The 22854-nt window shown below is 35.6% G+C and overlaps 1 protein-coding gene across 4 annotated transcripts in view; it reads right to left on the bottom strand.

The window, feature by feature from the left end:
• LOC111146914 (MYC binding protein 2, E3 ubiquitin protein ligase) overlaps window positions 1-22854 on the bottom strand; it is a 257881-nt gene that overhangs the window by 84243 nt on the left and 150784 nt on the right. For all 4 annotated transcript variants that reach the window (XM_022502672.1, XM_022502671.1, XM_022502673.1 and 1 more), the window contains 10 exons: window positions 22314-22401; window positions 19923-19972; window positions 18014-18186; window positions 16622-16766; window positions 13453-13668; window positions 10084-10139; window positions 7203-7318; window positions 4034-4131; window positions 3216-3332; window positions 2145-2285 (listed from right to left, as the gene is read on the bottom strand). In XM_022502672.1, coding sequence (XP_022358380.1) covers window positions 2145-2285; window positions 3216-3332; window positions 4034-4131; window positions 7203-7318; window positions 10084-10139; window positions 13453-13668; window positions 16622-16766; window positions 18014-18186; window positions 19923-19972; window positions 22314-22401 — 1200 coding nt within the window. The remainder of the gene's footprint in view (window positions 1-2144; window positions 2286-3215; window positions 3333-4033; window positions 4132-7202; window positions 7319-10083; window positions 10140-13452; window positions 13669-16621; window positions 16767-18013; window positions 18187-19922; window positions 19973-22313; window positions 22402-22854) is intronic.

Consider the following 22854-nt stretch of genomic DNA (forward strand, 5'->3'; position numbering starts at 1 on the left):
ATTTTCTCCTCCTTTTTCAGTCTTCAAATTTCTTATCTATATCTGTATTTCTGCCTTTGTATTGACATCTTTCTTTTTTTAGTTTATAAGGATCTCAAGTCATTATTAAAATAAAGGAAGGGGAAAACCTCAGCCTTGTCAATAATCCTGGGCATTCTGAGTTACCTACATTAAAATAGAACTCATGTCATTTTTCAACATAAAGAAAGGCTAAAAAAATACCACAAGTCACTTCATATCTTCAATATTCTGCCTCTACATTTCTTAAAATAAATCAGTGACAACCTCTTTCACATTCCAGCAAAAATGCATCATTAAGTATTTGTACGGCTCACCCATTTAGGTTTTTTTCTTACTTCCGTTACTGCCGTTCTCTCTCCGGTCTCAAGAAGACCGTCTACTACAAACGGTCTCTTGAATGGGGTTTAAGAGCATCAAATAATGGAACACACTGTTCCAAAATGAAACCAGGTGATTTAAAACTTCAACACACAACATTTCTTGCTCTTCCTTTCTGCCTTTGCTTATTCTCATTTTATCTGTGTGAATATCTTCCTCTTCCAAAAGCATCTCCTCAAATTAGCAAACAAAGGAATTAAGAAGAACATTTTGGAGGGGAGAGATGGTAAAGATAATAAAATTTAATTAATGCCTTATGAGAGATAATGGAAAATGGTTTCAAACCATTTAAGGCTAACTTTTTAGATACAGATGATAATTATTATTCCTTTTCCAGACTAGTCCCTCTTTCCAGAGGCTCAAAATCCTTTTCATTTTTATTTATTTATTTACTAAAGATTTTATTTATTTATTTGTCAGAGAGAGAGAGCACACAAGCAGGGGGAGAGGCAGAGGGAGAAGCAGGCTCCCGCTGAGCAAGGAGCCCTATGCAGGACTCAATCCCAGGGCCCTGGTATCATGACCGAGTGAAGGCAGACGTTTAACTGACTGAGCCACCCAGGTGTCCCTCCCTTTCATTTTTAAATGCAGATACAAATATGAGGAAAATTAAAGAAGATATGGTTTATTTATTCAAAACTTTATATTTTAATTATACATTTAGCATTATTTGGCTTAACCTCAGTAAAACAGTATGCCAACACTCTCCAAACTTTACCACACACCTAATAGTAAAAAACAGATATATATCTCTCCCTACTGTAGTATTATAAAACATATATAAAAGAATATAAAGAAGAATGAGATCAATAAATATGAATAGAAGTTCAATTATTTCTTTCCCCAAAGAATCATCATTCATATCTGTCCCTTTGGAGCACATACTCTGGACCACCAAAGAGGAAAACAAATAATATATTGAATGGTTTAACATAATAAGCTAACCTTATACATGGATTTTTAAGAAATTCAACTGTTTAAAATACTAAGTTTTTTTTAAATCAAATTTTGCTAGTGCTATTTATGAACAGTGTCATAAGGACTACATACATTTGATGGTGAGGAAAAGGAAAAAAAAATCACATATTTCTGTTTAAATTATAAACCCATAGGTTACTATTACATTTACAGCAATTTATGGACACTGGCTCTAAGTACTTACTGCATTTGTTAAAGAGGTTCAATGAGTTCTCTGACACTAGAATTTAGTTTCAACTAGAATACTCTAACACCACTAAAAAGAGTAAAGAATCCTTCTTATTTTTACACCATAGTATTATAACATAGTAGTGTTTTAAGCCAAGAAAGAACAGAGGCAAACTTAGACAAAACACAGAGAACTAATTACAAAATGCCAACACACAGAAGAAATATGTTCTATGTGTTTTTGAATGTATAATAATACTACATTCACAATTCTTAGTTTGGAATTCATTCCGAACAGTTGTGTGAATAAGAAAGGGAAAAAAAGTATACTTTCATTCTTTACTTCTTTGAAAGGAATTCCATAGACCTAGTTTTATTTTACTACCTCCTGCTTGTGATGGATCATAACAAGTACTAAAGACCTTAGCCTTGCCAAACTCCACCTTCATTACACAGAAGCTCTTCAGAATTCAAGCACTTATAAAGTAAAAGTTATTTAGTTGTGGTTTACCTCAGAACTGAAAAGCCTTAATTAAAGAAAGCTCTGTAATGAGGATAGAGTGTACCTATTACACGTTTTAAAACCACCTTTTACTTACGTCAACTGGGACCAGAAGACTCTTGCCAAGATGTTGATTGAAGGATAGGCACCAGGCTTCAGTGTAACCATTCATATTAGGAACATACTTCTTTATTGTCTCATCATTCAGTCTCAGCCATACACCATCATCATTGTGGATCTATGGAAATAAGCAACGAAAACAAGCCATGCCCACCTTTAAGTCCTAAGAGGCAAGCAAGGGCTAAAAGGCTGTAGAGTAGGCAAACAATGGTGGACATGAAGAGTAAGCATCTAGTTTTTGCAGGAGGTACAAAAAAGAGAAACTTTAAGGAAAAAGCAGCAAAGAATGACAAGCAAGGTGGTAATTCACACAGTAAGACAGTAAAAACAATGTCACTTAGGAGTAAAAGCACAAAGAAATCACAAATTAAGAGTTTAAACATAAAATGTTTGTTTCTCTAAAGAACAAAAATTCTTCCCTCACCTCAATTTGGATTTTAAAAATCAGAAGTTACTTGGTTGTATTAATAGAAAAATATGTTGTACTAAGTCAAAGCAATATGTGTGTGTTTTAAACACATTTAAAAACAAACAATACTTAAAATACTTAAGAAAAACTGTACCCATTTTTAATGAGTACTTGTACAGGTTCTGTTTTTGTTTTTTTTAAATGATTTCATTCATTGGTTTGAGAGAGAGCAAGAGCACGAACGACGGGGAGTGGCAGAGGGAGAAACAAACAGACTTTCCACTAAGCAGGGCGCCTGACATGGGGCTCGATCCCAGCACCCTGAGGTCATGACCTGAGCTGAAGGCAGACACTCAACCCCTCAACGGACTGGGCCACTCAGGAGCCCCCAGGTTCTACTTGTTAAAATTAAGTTTCTTTCGGGTTAAAAATATAATTTTATTTGTTTTTAAACATAATTTTAGTTATTTTGTTGATAAAGAAAAATAAAATGTTTGAAACTCAATGAACTCAATTTTCCAAACACTATCCAAACCAATTAAAACATACTAGCAGAAAATTTAGTAACCTTATTATTATACAAATAATGCAAAAACTTTCTGTCCCAAATTGATTACCAAGTGTTTCTTTACAAATTACCTCATCAATGAAAGTGATAGTTCCATTGACTTTTACTATGCCTATCTGCTCACTTTGAAGGGAAGGGTGGCTACGGATACGGAGTCCTGCACTGTCCTTGGCCACAAATTTTCGAACCTGGGAAAGGCAAAGAGAGACAGTTGAGACAGAAAAATCATAGAAAAGACATCTTATAAGTGATAAGAAAATTAAACAGATTTGAAAGTATTATAATTCTGAGAAAGTTTCCAAAATCATTTGCAGCTGGTTTCCCTGTGCAAGTTAACACTGGTTTATTTATAACAACAGAATTTGTTGTATGTGTATGTATTAAATATACATATATAATTTCCTCTCTAAACTTTAAAGACATAGGATAAAAAGGAAAAAAGACCTATTTTTTTCTTTTTAGAAAGATATGATACAAGTTCTATTACCAATATTTCCTTTTTAATAAACAGTTTACCAAAATCCCTATACTTTCTAGATGTTAGGAAATTATTTTTTCTTTTGACAGTATAGGATACCTTCCTTGGAAACCTTATGCACTGAATTTCAGTAAAATTTTTGTTAATTGTAAATTTTCAAATAATAGAAGTACACAAGACCTATAAATTACCATAGCATTATACAAAGAAGACTAAAAGTACATGTTTTACAATTGACAAATGATTAGAATTACCACTAAATACCCTTCAAATTGATTTTGGGATATTTAGAATTCAAATACTGAAATCAATCAACTAAAATATTAGATATTGATGGCCACCTTAGAACATCAATGAATAAAATTAATAATTCTCTGACCAATTCAGATTTTTATTTCATTCTATCCTAACCTTATTTGGTTGAGGTTCAGTCTTTGGTTTGACCAACTGAGTTCCTGGTGGTATCATCCCTTTTGGTGGGTCCTTTACTTTAACTTCCAGGCCAGCATCTGTAAGAAAAGGAAGGGAAACTAACATTTGAGACTACAAGGGGGAAGGATCCTTAAACCTACCGTTATGTACATTCGCAGACTATTTTATTTATTTATTTATTTTAAAGATTTTATTTATTTATTTGACAGAGAGAGAGGGAGAGAGAGATCACAAGAAGGCAGAGAGGCAGGTGGAGAGGGGCAGGAAGCAGGCTCCCTACTAAGCAGAGAGCCTGATGTGGGGTTTGGTCTCAGGACCCTGAGATCATGACCTGAGCCAAAATCAGAGGCTTACTAACCCACTGAGCAACCCAGGCGCCCCTCACAGACTATTTTAAACAAATAAAACAAATGTCTAAATTGTCTTTTTAAGGTGATTAATATTTAAAAGCTAAAAAATAGACGCTTAATTACAGAGAACACACTGATGGCTACCAGAGGGGAGATGAGTGGGGAATGGGTGAAATATGTGATGGGGAGTAAGGAGGGCACTTGCTGTGACAAACACTGAGTGGTGTATGGAGGTGCTGAATCACTGTATTGTACACCTGAAACTAATGCTACACTGTGTTAACTAACTGGAATCTAAATAAAAACTTTAAAACAAAAGAGAGAAATATTTGAAAAATGGCTTTAGGATTCCAAATGAGTGTCTCAGAGGTTCAAGGAAGAGAAGGGGTCCTTATTCTCTATCTACCAAATAATACTGAAAAAAGTAAAAACAAGAAACCCTAGAGCAGTTAAATGTTAGCATCAGATCACTGCGCCAGGTCACTGTGTCAGATGGTGACATCAGCTACACCAGTCAGTGGTCTAGCCAGTAGGCAGTGCAGCATGATGGCTGAAAGCTGGGGGTCTCACGTTGGACTGTCTTGGTTGTTTGCACATGTACTGCTGATTGTCTGTTAGTACCTCAATGTTTTTATCTATAACATGAGAAGGAGAACAGCACCTACCTGGCTGAGCTATTGAGAGAATGAGACAATTTAAAATATAAGATGTGCATAAGACAATGTAGACATAATTTAGTGTTCAATAAATATTAGCTATTGATAGTATTGTTATTCTTTTTTTTTTAACTTTTATTTATTTATTTGACAGAGATCCCAAGTGGGCAGAGAGGTAGGCAGAGAGAGAGGGAGGAAGCAGGCTCTCCGCCGAGCGGAGAGCCCAATGCGGGTCAATCCTAGGACCCTGAGGTCATGACCTGAGCCGAAGGCAGAGACTTTAACCCACTGAGCCACCCAGGTGTCCCTAGCATTGTTATTCTAATGAATGATTATCTGTCCTTGCCTAGGGTCAAGCAAGGTCCCAGCCTACTGACAGTTTGGTCACATTGGAAAAAAGTTAAATTTGAAAGGTAGGATAGAGGGCACCTGGGTGGCTCAGTTGGTTAGGCAACTGCCTTCGGCTGGGGTCATGATCCCAGAGTTCCGGGATCGAGTCCCAGGATTGAGTCCTGCGTCGGGCTCCCAGCTCCGTGGGGAGTCTCTTCACCCTCTGACCTCTCCCCTCTCATGGTCCCTCTCAAATAAATTAATTAATTAATTAAAAAAAAAAGAAAGGTAGGAAAGAAAATGATGCTAAGTAAATATGAATTATTTTCTTCAGTTTCATTTCAAAAAACAAATATAAGTGGATTTTTCTTATCTACCTTGTATCAGTTTTCTTCAGCCCACTATTAGTGAAGATTAAGCCAGTCTTGACTACCTCCACTTTTGAATTCTTATAATTTGTACTTCTCATGTATCACTACTTATATTCTACTTCATGTGATTTTGTTTGCTCATTTTGTCTTGCAATCACCAGTAACTGTTAACACTAGACAGGGAACTGTCTTACCTAGAACAATGTTTTGCCCTGAACCAACTAAAGTTTGCTGACTAAAGGCTTTATGGATATGTTGAAATAAAGGAGAATGCAGTAAAGACTGAGGATAAAGGTCCCTGGAATAGGGGCATCTGATATATCTGATTCTGTACAGTTACATTAATGCATAGTCTATACAGTTACAATCAACATAAAATGCCTCTCTACCCTCACTCTAAAAACAAACTACTTAAACCAGAGTTCCTCAAAGGGTATTTTGGTGGAATGTCTTTTTCTTTTTTTTTTTTTTAAGATTTTATTTATTTATTTGACAGAGAGAGAGATCACGTAGGCAGAGAGGCCGGCAGAGAGAGAGAAGGAAGCAGGCTCCCCGCTGAGCAGAGAGCCCAAAGTGGGGCTCGATCTAGGACCCCGAGACCATGACCTGAGCCAAAGGCAGAGGCCCAACTCACTGAACCACCCATTTGCCCTGGTGGAATGTTAATCAGTATTGTTTTTATCTCTACCTTCACTCCCTCTTCCCTACAGCACAGGGTCTCAGGATAAGGGTTAAACAAATTTAGACAAGATTCTTAATTTCACGGCTTTTAGAATCCCTTCTATGTTAATGTGAATTGTATAAATGTCTAAGATGAGAGTTTTAGGTTTTCCAAATCCACCTCATCACAGAAGCCCCTTCTCTTGAAAAGCATCAGGAATTAGTGTTACAAGGAATTCATACTGATAAACACTTATTAGAGGTTTCTTATTCTACTGTTGTCTATTATATGAATAGTAAAGGAAAAGATTAATGACCAAAGGAAAAGCAATATACTTTTCAGAGTTAGTGGTGGATAAAGAAACTTCATTCATTCGATAATTATTTATTGAGCAGCCATTATGTGCCAGGCACTAATCTAGATTAGGAAATACAAAGATGAATAAGATGGGCTCTGCTCTATGCCAGGAAAGAAAGACCATAAGAGGGGGATGAGGTATGCACATGGTGAGCAGCAGAGAGGAGAACATAGTTGACCAGTCACATTAGAGAATGGAGGAAAGGAGTCATGAGTGCTATGATGATACCATAAATTATTACAAAATTTTGAGAGGTTATGAATGTACTAATTAAGTACTCACTGTAAAGGAGGAAATGAAGACCCAAATAAGTAATGGAACCTGTCCATGTGTCTATGATATAAGTTAAGGAGAAAACTAGAACAGAAAGACAATTCTGATTCTGGTTGTTTGCACTAAGTAACTCATAACTTAAAGAATACCTATTTCAATGCCATCAATGGTCACATGAATAGTGTAGAGCCCAATAGCCCCTGGAGTCCAATTTGCACAGTAAGTGCCATCATTATTGACACGGATCAGCATATTCTCACTGGGTCTGAAAAGAAATAAGATGTATTTTTACTTTTGGTTAAACAGCTGACAACATCATTAAGAATTTCTTACTGTATTATTACAACGGGTGGCATTCCTATTGTCCTGCCATAGTATGTGTTCCCACCCTCCCAAATGAATGAATTTCATTTTATTTTTCTTCTCCTCAAATCTCTATCACCCTTCTTCCTCACTCTCGGAAGATCACGACCTTACCACTTTTTCAGTGAGAAATGGAAGCAATTAGATACATCCCCAAAGTTGTAATCGGATTAATAAACCAACTTTCCATACCTCTACCTTCTGTCCTGATAAAATGCAAGAAGTGCCTTGGTGCTTATTTAAAGCCAGCCCCCTCATTCATCCTGTGAATCTCATTCCCTCAACACTTCCATTGTGTAACTGCCTTGCTCATTCTCACTCATCAACTTCTCCCACTTTACTGAATCATTTCTATTTCCATCTCATTTCTATACAAACAAACTTCAGAATCTCTTAACTTAAACATTCCTTGATATTATGACCATCAAGACTCTAGTAAGGTCTCATGTCCCTTTTCCCATTACATCAAAACTTGTCTAAAGAATGGTCTATAATCACCCTCTCCATTTCTTCATTCCCAATTCTCTTCCACAACTTGTCCTAGATAGGCCTTTGTTCCCAGCACTTCACTGTAACTGCTTCTGTTGGTCACCAATGACCCCAAATTCAATGGTCATTCCTTCATCCTCAGCAATCCCTCAGTAGCATTTGATAGCTGACAACTCCTACTTTCTTGAAATATCTTTTTTTTGCTTCTGTAACGTTCTCCCGGTACTTCTCTTATCTTGCTTGCCACTGTTTTTTAGTGTTCTGTTGGCTCTCCTTCTGACTGCCCCTTAATTTACGGACATTCCACAGGGTTTGGGTCTAGTTCTTTTTTCTTTGAATAGCAACTCTCTAGTTGGTCATTCATCCATTCCCCTGTTTTAAATACCATCTCTATGTAGAGGACTCAAATTTTATTTCTCCCCTGAATTTCAAACTGAAACATCCCCACTTAGATAACCAGGAGGTACCTTGGCATCTCAATTTTTAATATATCCAAAAAAGAACTCTTCTCACTCATCCCAGTACCCGACCAAAACAAACAAACAAACAAACAAACAAAAAACGCCAGCTCATTTCTCAGACTTTTTGACCCTCATAGAAATCATGATACTCTACATCAGAGATCAGTAACATTTTCGGTAATGGTATTTTAGTCTACCGTGCCAAACAGTTTTTGTCACACTACTTAACTACTCTACCACTGTGGGACAAAAAGCAGCCACAGACAATACATAGCTAATGAGTAAGGCTATGTTCTAACATAATTTTCTTTACAAAAACGGGCCTGATATGATCTGCACGCTAAAGATGGCTAAACCCTACTATACTGCTCTCTGATTTCATCCTCAACCACTTTCCTTCTTGCTCACTACTCTCCTGCACCGCTCTCTTTTGGTTCCTTGAAGACATCAAGCTCCGTCCACCACAGAACGAACTTTTTTTCTCTGCCTAGAACGAACTTCCTCCAAATCTTAACATGACCAACTACCATCTAGCTCTCTAATGAGAAAACACCTCCTCACACAGGCCTCTCCTATCACCCAATACTTTGGTGGACTGTCCTATCCTCATCACTCTCTATCAAAAAAACTTACTTATTATTCCTATTTTGTTTACTTATTTATAGGTTGTTTCTCTACAGGAATGTAAATGTCCTAAGAACCAGTACCTTGTCTATTTTGTTCATAAAAGCCTATATCAATGCCTCTCACATAGCAGATGCTTAATTAATAATATTGATGAATAAATAATGCATTTACTTAGATGAGACTATCTTAATTAGGTTTAAAATACCTAATATATATGAAAAACTATTTATAGGCAAATGGCCACTGTTTTCTTATTTAACATTTTATAAATGTATAGTTTGTATTTATTTTATAAAAATCATATGCTTCCATTGTATGGACATTTTGTAACTAAAATTAAGCCTGACATAGAATGTTAATGCCTTATTTCTAGAGAAAGATACTTTCTCAAAACTTGGCTATTTTTATAGAAAATTTTCTAGATTATGCATTAAAACTCTATTTGGAATACATGTGAGAATAAAGTCACAGTAACCTGTTAATTTCTAGTAAGTTATGGGATATGTGATATAATGAAATGTATAAAAATCTTTTCAGGTCCACTTTGGAGCTTTTTCTAAATTTTATGGAGGTAGTAGTCTCTCCAAGTTACAATCTATCTAATAATTTTTTCAAGGCCTCCAGAAGTACTTCTTCTAACAAGCAAATAAAATAGTAAGTAAAAAAATCAGCTCAAATCTGGAGTTAAGAATACTCAAAGACTGAAAAATTAAGACTTTCGAGCTAAAAATAAAAGTACAACATGTACTGAAATTGCTCTATAACGTATAAGGTGAAGGAGAGAAGGAATAAAAACCCTGGAAAAGAAAACTAACAACTCTAAACAAGCCAATGTGTATCTTTTTAGACACTAATTATTCTTCCTCTAGTACCTTAGCATTATGTAACATATTGGCAGTACTGCAACTAAATATGATATATTCTATCGGTAGATCTACACATTGTAAAATCTGTGGTAAATCTCTACTGGAACGTAAAAAATACTATAAAATATCTGCTTATGGAAAATAAAGTTGGAATGTAGGCTGATGTTAATTATAAGCAGCTGACAATACATGTTTTGGCTATGTGTTGCAAAAATGATCCTTACCTTTTAGGAGTTGGTGATGCAAAACGCAATTCTTCAAATGAGTAATTTTCATAAACCTTTAAGAAGAGACCAGTAAGAATCCAGTAAAATAAATTCCAAGACCAGTAACTCATTAGAAACATTCCTAAGGCAGTGATAAGACATCAATAATACAACTGGTTCTCCATATAGCAGTAAAAGAAAAACTAAATTACCTACATCATACCCTTTACAAAAATAAATTCTAGGTGTGCTAAAGACCCAAATGTAACAAACAAACCATCAACAAACAGAGAAAAAAAAAATCTTTCGAGTACATTAAAATTTTAGATTTCTCCCCAAAAAAGATGCTATAAATAAAGGGCAAGGATAAGCCTTCACCAGGGAGAACAGGATTTGCAATTCACAACCAAAACAGGATATACATCTGTAATATAAAGATTGCTGCAACTGGACCTAGAGAACAATCTGTTTCTCAATAAAAGGAACCAAAAAAGTCTGGAAAAAATTATGGTGAAATGTAAAGACAAAAATGGACTGCAGGTACCTGAAACTAGTTATACTATTCCTAATATTTTTGTATTCCTGCAATATTGCCAAATTGATCATTAACTTTCAAAGTTCAGGTAAAGCTCTACAACTGCTCATTCACTTCTAACTTCTACTCTACTTAAAGAGAGGCACATCCACACCCCTCAGAAGCTTCCCTCCTTTCTCCCACTTTTCTATTTCCATGAATGTGATTTAGAAAAGACCAAGCTGCCTTCACCTACTAAAAAGTCACAAATGAGAAATATGCCGCTTAAGGGTAGGTCTAACAGGAACTCCCAGGGTTCCAGATTCCCAGCACAATGTGTTTTCCACTCCACCATTTTCCCTCAGAATACATACTGCATTTACTATGAAAGAATAGATAATATCTCATTTTCACTATCCTCCACAATATTTGGTTGACTGCTGAGTAGCACACAGTAGGTGTGAATGGTTGATAAGAGAAAATCCCTTTCCTGGAACATGCACTGATATCTCAGAGACAGTGTGGGAATGGTATTCTGTAAATGCTCTAACTCTACTCAGGATAGTCTTGAAAAAGTGTATCCAGTTCTGATCAATCCAAATGATTACTTTCTCCATGTTCATATGACACACACTGCAATGTTAATACAGGATCTCCCAATTTCATCTGATTCTTCAAGGATGGGTGATAACTCTTTTCTCATCAGTTCTCTTTCATTCTCCATAATGAATATTTCATTTTTCCCCCTTTGTTTTAAAATCCTGACCCTGACATTCATCACTCCTAATCCAATTTAAAATGTGTGATTACTACCATAATAAATAATTCTTTTGGCTGTACAACATAAAAATTAACAAGCATCTGCATTAATTACTTTCTTTTCCCTCTCCTGTAGGGTGAAAGAGGTGACACTCCTATTTAAGGCCCACCCCTCCCTTATAAGGAGTTTGGAACTCTAGACTCTATTTCCATCTCTCAGACTATCTTCCTGGTTTCCTTCCTCTGGACTGTCTCCTCATCAGTATTAAAACATCTAAGTCCTTCTCTATTCACCCCAAACTTTAAAACCTTCACTCAATGCCATTTCTGCTGTTTCTTCTTAGAACCAAATATCTTGAAAGACTTAATCTACTCATTTTGTCTCAGTTATTTTTACTTCTGCTCCATCTATAAATTCTTCCAACCTACAATGTCTTTAAAACTGCTCCTGCCAAGATCATTGATGAATTCATTGTTGCTAGATCCTTTTCAAAACTTTGCTTCTGCAGCATAAATTTCAAGACATGCCATAAGGAAGTCATCAGGAAAATCAAACATGGAGTCAGACTTCCTGCCACTTGTGTGGCCTTGAACAAGTTACTTAACCTCTCTCTGTGCTTTAGTCTCCATGTATGTAAAATGGGAATAAAAACAGTAATTTATAGGGCTGTTGTGAGGATTATGTGAGTTACTGTAGGTTAAGTGGGGGAAAGTGGCAAAAAGTAAATGCTGGTCCTAGCTTAATGTCCTACCTCTTTGGCTAATGTTCTTATCAATGTTTCTTTTTTCTTTCTTTCCTTTTTTTTTTCTCTTAACCTATTTTGTAAATCAATGTTTCTCAATGTGTAGGTTTTGAATTTGAATCACTCTGCATATTTGCAAATTCTTGAACCCCTCTCCAGACCTACTGAATCTAAATCTTCATATTATTGGAAAATTTCCTTTTTAAATAAGTGCTGCAGATGATTTTGATGCAGACAAAAGTTTGAGAATCACCGATATTGGTGTTTCTCAGGATCCTTCCCTGGAACTTCTCCCTTCACTCAAAATGGAAGATAGATATTATCTATTTCCATGATATCATGAGTAATCCAAGTGCTAATTATTTCCAAATTCTTTTCTTGAGGTAAGATCTGTGATCACTTCAGGTTTGTACAACCAACTTCCTTTTATATATTTTCGCACGGATATTTCAGAGATATCTAAAATTCATCACACCCAAAAATATTATCTTTCTCAACCAAAACCTGCTCCTCCTCCAATATCAATCTTATTACTTAAGGTCAAACTGTGAATTTCACCTTTTATTTCTTATCTCTTTCTCTTTATCCCCTTCAGCTAACAAGTACTACTGATCTTGAAACTATTCTCATCAGTTCAAGGGATTAACACATTTTACCACATTAAGTCAACACTCACTTTCCTAAAGGGACTTAAACCCAATCATGTCTCTTGATCATCTGTCCAATAATTCTCCATATTCCATTATGATCGTTACAAAACACAAATCTAACTGTGCTGTTTCTCGAACTGAAAGCCTTCAATGGCTCACTACTGTTTTCTGTTACAGGCACAATTCCTAACTCCTGCTTTAACTAATGTGCAATTTGCTAATTTAATCTAGCATTGCCTCTGCAGAGAACTGAAAATGCTGCACAAAATATTTTTAAAAATCTCTCTAAGGCAGTGGAGAGCAAAAAACTCCCAAAGAAGTAGAGAACCCAAAGACATGAGGCTGGCATGTAAGAGAACCCCAAAGTGAAGGGGGGCTAGGTAAACTGAATTCTTGAAGGGTTCTATATCCTAGGTAGGAGAAGTGGGAAATTGAAAATAGACAAATACTTTTGCAGGAAATGAAACTGAGTTTTCAACCATCTCAATCTCTGACTGGATTAACTTGATCTATTACTGGAATCCGCCTTAGGCATCTGCCGAAAAAATAAGTAAAAATCCTCTTTGGAGGAAAATAAATCATCCTAAAAAAAATATTCCAAGTTTGTACCTATCAATAGCTCTAGACCTGTAATTTTGTGTCTGTGTTAGGATCACTGAAATGCCTGTTAAGTGAATAAATGGTGGAAAATAAAACTTTTCTGATGAGTGAAATAAATTACCTTCATCATTGTTATGGCAATATACCGAGCTTCCTTCACTATCATGGGTTCATAGGAAACATCCAGCTTTGGAGATGCTAGCCCGCCAAAGGTCATATCAGTATTGGAAGGCACAGTTGCTACTGCAGGGCTGCCAGGGATCCTTTGAGGTTTTTTCACTTGCTCTTGTTGTAAAGATGTTTTTTTCTGAGAAACAGGAACGGCTTTCACCTCCACCTAACCACATTATAAAAACCAAATATTATTACTATATAATTGTCTATGACACATTTAAAGAAATAATTAACAAGTGTGGACCCACATCTCCATAAATTTTATGTGACCACTGGTCCGTCTCGGGCATTCCTTTCAAAGGTGTGCAAAATGACCGCAAGATGTGGTCTACAATGTGAATCTGTGTAAAAGAGGCCTTGATTTCTGGAACAAATACTCATAGACATCAGAACATAAAATAAAAATAAATGCCACTATTCATAAAGTTCAGGACAGCAGAACGAACCTACAGTGAATTCTTGAATTTTTGCAGGGAATAACATTAAATTACTTTATTAGGTAATTCAAGTATACTTTCTCACAATCTCCACATATTTTAAAGCACTAATCTCCATTTTAGCTATACTATTCTGCAGAAGAAAATGTACTTTATTGATAAGACTTAAAAAATAACACATAATAGAGGAATTTGGACAGCACTATGCCCTGGGAATACTACAAATCCATCTTATATTTAAAAAACAGAAGTTTAAAGGTATAAAGTAAAATTCTTTAGCTTAAATGCATTGCCATCATTAAAAGGTTTAAACTTTAAATGTAATAAAAAGAAAAAAGGGGAAAAGATAAAAAGTAAATACTTTCAAATTTAAAGACACCTGATTTTTAAAATTATAGTCATTGTATTTTTTGGCTGTATACAGCCACATATATACACAAATATACAGCCACATATATATATATATTTTTTAAAGATTTTTATTTATTTATTTGTCAGAGAGAGAGAGGGAGAGAGAGCGAGCACAGGCAGACAGAAAGGCAGGCAGAGGCAGAGGGAGAAGCAGGCTCCCTGACGAGCAAGGAGCCCGATGTGGGACTCGATCCCAGGACGCTGGGATCATGACCTGAGCCGAAGGCAGCTGCTTAACCAACTGAGCCACCCAGGCGTCCCAGCCACATATATTTTGATTAAATCTTTCTTTAAACAACTACATTTACACTAAGTAAATTAGCACCAAAAGTACATTTGCCTATGTACTATGAACCTTGAAGTAAATCACTGAACAATTTTATACTTTAAGAGTACTGAGATACTGCAGAATGATAGTTACACTACTTTTTTTTTTTTTTTTAAATAAACTACTCTGTGAGTGAACAGGATTTTGTGGCTTAATAAATTCTAAGCTTCAAACAACCAAATCACTTTGCAACAACAAATCTTTGAGGGGTGGGGAGCAGCTGGGGAACTGCCTATAACAAATTTTCATTCAATACATTTTTTTTTAGAAATATAATGAAAGTTTTAAATGAGATAGTTACATTAATTATATCATAATGGATTCATTTAATGCATTACAATATGCTCTGAAATGTTATTATTAATTAACATTTCAGGAAAGACATATCCAAATACCTATATCCATTAATGCAGCACATGACTATTTCCGTTTCCCATTCTTTTATCATCCAAATTCATGTATTTCTAGTTTTTTTTATTAAGTTTTTAATTCTAATTCCAGTATAGCTAAGATACAGTGTTTCAGGTATACAATACAGTGATTCAACAATTCTATACCTTACTCAGTGCTTATCACACTAAAAGTCTACTCCCATCACCTATTTCAGCCATCATCCCCCAATCCCCCTCCCCTCTGGTAACCATTAATTTGTTCTCTACAGTTAGGAGTCTGTTTCTTGGTTTCTCTTTTCTTCCCTTTGTTTTGTTTTTTACATTATCACATATAAGTGAAATTATTTAATATTTGTCTGTGTCTGACTTATTTCTCTTAGCATTATATTCTCTGGCTCCATGCATGGTGTTGCAAATGGCAAGATTTCATTCTTTTTTGTGGCTGAACAAAATTCCATTGTGTATGTGTGTGTGCGCATATATACCACCTTTTCTTTATCCATTCGTCTGTTGATGGGACACTTGTGCTGCTTCCATAATTTCACTACTGTAAATAATGCTGCAATAAACACAGATGTATAGGCCCCTTTGAATTAGTGTTTTTGTATTTTGGGGTAAATAACCAGTAGAGTGTGATTACTGGATCATAAGCAATTCTATTTTTAACTTTCTGAGAAACCTCCACCACAAACTTCTAATTTAATATGTATCAATATTATATTTTAAATGTTGTTTCAACAGTACCAAATGCAGAATGTACTTAGTCTTTTAAAATTTTAAATTCAACTAATTAACATATAGTGTATTATTAGTTTCAGAGGTAGAGTTCAGTGATTGATCAGTATTATATAATACCCAGTGCTCATTACATCACGTACCCTCCTTAATGTCCATCACTCAGTGTGTTTGAGTCTTTTTTTCTTTTTAAGGTTTTTTTATTTTATTTTTTTTTATTTGACAGAGATCACAGGTAGGCAGAGAGGCAGTCAGAGAGGCAGGCAGAGAGAGAGGAGGAAGCAGGCTCCCTGCTGAGCAGAGAGCCCGATGCATGGCTCGATCCCAGGACCCTGGGATCATGACCTGAGCCGAAGGCAGAGGCTTTAACCCACTGAGCCACCCAGGCGCCCCGGTGTTTGAGTCTTTTAAAAAATACATACAAAGTTTTAAAATGTGTTCTGGGTGTGGTGCATAAACAATGAATTCTGTTACGCTTAAAAGAAATTAATAAAAAAAATGTGTTCTTTCATTGATTTATTCAATCACTACATATTAAGGGCCTTCCCTCTACGTGCATAAATGGACACTTTCTTATACTTCTCTTGATCACCATACCTCCTAGCAAAATGTAAGACACAAACAATAAAATATGTAACTTGGAAAAGTGTGTACTAATTAACATAAATAAATCATTTAAATAATTTTTTGGCTTCCTCTATAAATATGAAGACAGTACTGCAAATGGACCCTAGCCACTCCTTTTTTCTAAAATTTTATTAGTTAAAATAGACAGTGCTTTGAGGACTATTACTTTAGTTCTGATATAATTACCTTCATATTGGGAACATGTACCACATCCCCATATTGGTCTTTTGTTTGAACAGTTATGGTGGTAGGCCAACCACAACGAATATCGTCCTTGTTCAGGATCAGAGATGTTTTCTGAGGATCAGCATAAGAGTCTGGCTGAAGCCACCTGGCAGTGATGAAAAAGCAAGCAAAAAACCAAATATTCATCAGTATCTTTAATGATTAACATGAAATTAAGCCAAATGAATAAAACCTGTATCAAACAAAATGCTAAAATAGTATCTTCATTTCCAATGCAGTGAAAATCACAGGTGTCTCCCTTGCAAACTGTTAATGACAAATTTGTTAAAAAATATGTCAAAGTACATGAGATTTCTGATGTTTTTATAAGTAAAATAGAAATAATTTTAAAATCAGAAAACTTGACATTTTAACATGGATGACATAAAATAACCAAGAAAATGAATTTAGGTTATATATATTTTAAGTCCTAAGCACACTCATTTTACTGAAGGACATCTGCCTTAATTTGCCAGACTGAAAACCTGGGAAAGAACAGCTCCTCTGTAAAAGCAGTGACAGAAATGGCATTGTACTTGCTTGAGGACAGCTAGGTTAAAGATACACTATCTTCTCTTCACACAATTTTTCAACTATCTTCCTTCATTACCTTCCATGAAATTTCTGTCAAATTTCTATACTCTGGGATATCCATTCTTGAATTCATTGCATGATCTACATTCAAGTTGTCCTGGGAGATGAGTGATAAGTAATTCTGTTGTGTTACATAAGATTGTCCATAAAGTTAGCAGTGAGGCTGATTTAAATGATTTTCTACTTTCCAGTCACCATTTTGGTTTTTAAAAACCAAAGAGGAATCTCTTTTTTTAAAACTAAAACTGGGAAGAAGCTGGACTTCTGTATTTACTAGTAAAATCAAACAAGCTAGGATATTTTTTCTTTTCATTAAAATAAAGAAAAGCAAATAGCAAAAAAATAAATGAGAACTCTACAACCTCAAATTATTTCATTTAAATTCTTAATTTATATTTATATTATTGCTAGCTTTCAAGAGAAATCTGATTAAAATAAAATATACTGATAAATTTAAGTTTGGACTAGATATTACATGTTACTATCGAATACATACACTTCTCAATTATACCATGTGCTCCATCTATTTTTTTAAATAAAAGTTCACCAAGGAAACTTTAATCAACTAACAACAACCATATATTTTAAAAATATTTAAAAATATTTATCGTTTTATACTTCAGCAAGTTCAAAACATATAAACCAGATTATTTTAGGCTGCATTTTAACCTTTTAATGACTTTCCTTTTGTTTTTCTTCAGAAATGAAGACAGAGGCAAGCCCTGAAAGTCAAGAATTGTAGTGCTTAAAGCATATTACCTTGCAAGCCTGCCACCACTTGATCCTGGAACACAAGCAATAAAATCATCCAGAAAGGACTGTTCATTGCTTTGGATTTGAAGTGGTAAATTTCCTTCAAGTGCCTCTAATATAGTTGGTGAATGAGAAAGAGCTAAACCCTTTCCAAGAATACCAGAATGGGTTTTGCACACCTGATGGGTAAAAGAGAACAGTTACGTATTTAAAATGTAAAATTTAAATTACACGAGTTTCTTGAACTTGCAGAATTTTAGGGAGTCCTTTTGGGGGAACATATTTTTCTCTCCATGCCTTATGGCTCCTTTCACCTACAAAATAGAAAACCTCCCCAGGTGGGAAAAAGATGGGATAATACTTCCAGCCTCTTCCCTTCCACAAAAACAAGTGACACATCAGAGATATGCATGCTAGCTGAGACAGTGCATCCCTGCCCAGTCTAGCCCTCCCTGTGCATCCCCATCTGTCTGGGCCAGGCCTCCCTCTGCAGGCAGCTGTGGAGTTTCCCACTTTCTGTGTTCCCATTATTAGTATCTTTCATGGTTGGACTATATCTGCTCTCTTAGGTGGGTGGGGATCAAGGTCCTGCCTTGGGCTAAAAGTGGACAAAAGCCCGACTGTGGCTGCACATAAACTCTATTAGCCTGTCAGCAATTACACTACTGGGTATTTACGCTAAAAATACAAATGTGATCTGAAGGGTACGTGCACCCGAATGTTTATAGCAGCAATGTCCACAATAGCCAAACTATGGAAAGAACCTAGATGTCCATCAACAGATGAATGGATAAAGAAGATGTGATATATATATATATATATATATATATACAATGGAAGACTATGCAGCCATCAAAAGAAATGAAATCCTGCCATTTGCAATGATGTGGATGGAACTAGAGGGTATTATGCTGAGCAAAATAAGTCAATCAGAGAAAGACAATTATCATATGATCTCCCCCATATGAAGAATTTGAGAGGCAATGTGGGGGGCTTGGGGGCTTGGGAAGGAAAAAATGAAATAAGTTGGGATGGGGAGGGAGACAAATCGTAAGAGACTCTTAATCTCACAAAACAAACTGAGTGTTGCTGAGGGGAGGGGGGGTAGGGAGAGGGTGTTTGGGATATGGACATTGGGGAGGGTATGTGCTATGGTGAGTGCTGTCAAGTGTGTAAACCTGGCGATTCACAGACCTGTACCCCTGGGGCTAATAATACATTATATGTTAATAAAAATTTAAAAAAAATGCAAAGTGTTTGGACTAGTATTTGATGAGGTCAAGATCAAATAAATGTTTGTTTTTATTATTACAGCTGTGATCAATTCATCTCGGGAAATAAATAAGATTTAAACCATTAGCTGTAGATACCTGACTCTATCTCCCAATTAGTTGAATTCTTAGACAAATCACAGGATTTCTCTAAACGGCAGTTACTCTAATTGTAAGGTGCAAAAGAGAGTATTGACCTCCAAATGTAAATTCCAAAATAGATAATATTAAAGATACGATAAACTATAAAGTGCTATATAGATATTATTTAAATTACTACTATTAATACCCTTTTTCTCTTTTTCTAACTGGTAAATAAAACTTTCAGGATCTAATTTCAATGTTAACAGTTCTGCAAAGCCTTCCCCTATCCCCCAGGTACTGGGTAACTCTTCTTCCAACCCCCCCTTTCCCCCCCACCCCCGCCCACAGGATTTATGTCTCCTTTCAGATTTAACAACCACTGTGCAGCACAGCAAGAGCTCACTTGGATTTCTCCCACCAAGAAGTACCTTTATCTGCCAATGAATAGAATCAAGTATTTAATGAAAGTCTTATATTCAAGAAAAATAAGGTTGATCTGAATGAAAATACTCCTTTTAAATTAATGCACAATCTTATCCTTATGATGTTTGGAACAATACCTGCAATGCAGCCTCTTCAAGAATTTCAAGGTCTTCCTCTAATTCATTACCTGTTGTGTGAATGAAAAGTTTTACCAACATATATCAATATTTAGTTTAACTTTCTAGTCCTTTGCATTTATTATACGTTTTTCATAATTCTGATATCCCAGACTGAAAAGAACTATTATTGTTTTGGGTCAGTCTCAGTGCTTTACCTTTTAAAATGTAATTTTCAGTGTGAATATAAGCTATAATTCTCAAGGCAATACTCAAAAATTATCCATTGAGTGATTTGCACAAGATATAGACTATATTTAGGCATATAAATGTGTACTTTTGCATTAGCCTATTTATAATCCCTTCCTCCCCCAGATAAGGGAACTGATTATTTGGAATCGGAGTCTTTTTATTTTGGTACGTTATAGAAGAGCTATACCTTTAGTAAAAAGAGTCACAGGAAAAAATAAGGTAATAATTGTATCCTCTATCCCTTTTCTCCTTTATTGTTTAATATAAAACATTACTAAGGTTATACATCTTCGAAAGGAAATATTCACATTATCCAGGAGTTGTAGAATGAAAAATTCTCCCATCATCTCCCTTCTGAAGATAAACAGGTCAACAGTTTAAGTACTGTTCAAGAAACTGTATGCAAATATGGTTATGTGTGTCGACATACATATTTGTCCACTATATATATATATATAACATAATGTTCACAAAAATGGGACCAGCTTCTGCAACTTGCTTTTCTCAGTTAATATAGTTTGGAATCTTTCCTGGTCAGGACATAGAGAACTCCTTTTGTTGTTGGTTTTAACAGCTGGACACATTTCCACTGACAGATGTACCTTGAGTTATTTAACCAGTTTCCAACTGATATTTTGGTTGCTTCCAGGTTTTACAACCATAAGCACTGTTATATTAATCTATCTTACAACACATATTTTTTGAGCATTTGTGCAAGTAAATACAACAATTGCTATATCAAAAAGTAGAAGGCATAGAAAATTTGAATAGGTATTAACAAATTTTCTCCAAAGGTTGTATCCATTTTCTTCATATAAATAGAACACAAGATGTCTCATTTGCTCATACATGTAACAACATTCAGTAGGAGCAGGGGAACTGAGAAGCATGGAAGGGAACAGAGAAGGAAGAAATGAGAAGATGAAGAGAACGGAAGAAGGAGGATGAACTGGGAAGTGTAGTCTCAGAGGGAGGGGCTATAGATGGACTTCTAGGGATTAGAATTGGGGAAATACAATAGTAATGCCTTTTATTCCCAAACACTGTGAAAATAAATGTTCAACGCCAAGCGTCACAGAATCAGTAAACATTTTTAACTTTAGCTTCACCTTTACCATCCTGATTATAAATCAACTTACATATACAAATTTGTATCATATAAAGAGGTACTACTCCTGCCAGTGCCTCATTTCTCTGCTGTGCTTCCCATGAAAACTCTTCTAAAGAGATATCTATTCAACCTGCACCCCCCCTCTGACTACCCATTCTCTCACTCTAGTCTAAAGGCCTTCTGTTTCTCTCTTATATTTCTTGTTGAGTATGTAAGTAACCAATTGGTTTCTCCACTTGATGGTAGATTTTAACTGACTTCTCAATTGCATTCAAAAGAATGTCCTCTCTCTTGGTTTTATTCCTACCTCCTTGGCTGCTATACCAGAGTGTTTTTTACACCGCTTTCATCCTGTCTGTCCATTTTTGACACTCTGGCAAGTCCCACCTTTGATCCTGGGGGATATTCTAGTTCTTATTTGTATTCTCTTCCTAGCCCATCTTTCACATGGTCCATGTCTTTAAATATCAAGTGTGTTCAACTTACATTTCCACTGACTTGTCCTGAGTGCCAATGAATATTCACCTGCCTACTTGATATGTCCACAAAGATATTTAAGAAATATTTCAAACCTTTGGCTTAATATCATATATACAGTGCTTAACCCAGTGCCTGGCACATAGCATGTACTTACCTAAGGAGGGTTTGTATGCATGTCTGTGTGTGAATAAAAAAGACCAGAGGATACTTCAGTAAAGAAAACCCAAACTACTAGTGTATTAAACAGTTACTATTCATGAATGTATGTGACCACTGAATTGATTTTGATAATTTATTTCAGAATGTCCTAAATAAGCATATTCTACTCTTGAAATTTTTTTTAAAAAATCATAAACACGGGGCGTCTGGGTGGCTCAGTGGGTTAAGCTTCTGCCTTCAGCTCAGGTTATGATCTCAGGGTCCTGGGATCGAGCCCCAGATTGGGCTCTCTGCTCAGCGGGGAGCCTGCTTCACCCTCTCTCTGCCTACCTGTAATCTCTGTCTGTCAAATAAATAAATAAAATCTTAAAAAAAAAAATCATAAACACCTAGTACTCGACCAGACTTACCAATAGGAAGTGCTAGATCCTTTTTCATCAAAGCTGCGGCACAAACTCCACCAAGATTGGCTAATTCTTTTTCCAACTGAATAACTCCCTGGATAATCATTAAAAAACAAAACAAACAAACAAAAAAAACCCAGCAACTTTAAAAACATGTTTGTAGGACAAAGTGTCTGGAAGATAAGGTAGATTATTAATATAATGTGATTTGCATCCAAGCCTAACTTTTGAGACCAGAAGGAAGAACAGGTCAGCTAGTGGTTAAATTAAGAGTGGAAGAGGGTCAATAATACATCTCCTACATGTTATAAGGTCCAGGCCTATAGGCTCATCATCCAAAGAACTTATCATTCACTACTTTAAAGTAGCATGATAATTTTTTTCAACTTTTATTGTATGATTTGAAACATTTAGAAGAGATATTCAGTTAGTACCATTGTGAAATCAGGTTCTATTATTTACTCAGAAAGGTACAGCCACCTGAGGGGATTTGAAATAGGCACAATTATACTTTCTTTAAAGGCTAAGTCATGTTGCACAGACTCCA

This window comes from Enhydra lutris, unplaced genomic scaffold (genome assembly GCF_002288905.1).
Source record: "Enhydra lutris kenyoni isolate GAN:26980312 unplaced genomic scaffold, ASM228890v2 scaffoldscaffold15, whole genome shotgun sequence".
NCBI lineage: Eukaryota > Metazoa > Chordata > Mammalia > Carnivora > Mustelidae > Enhydra > Enhydra lutris.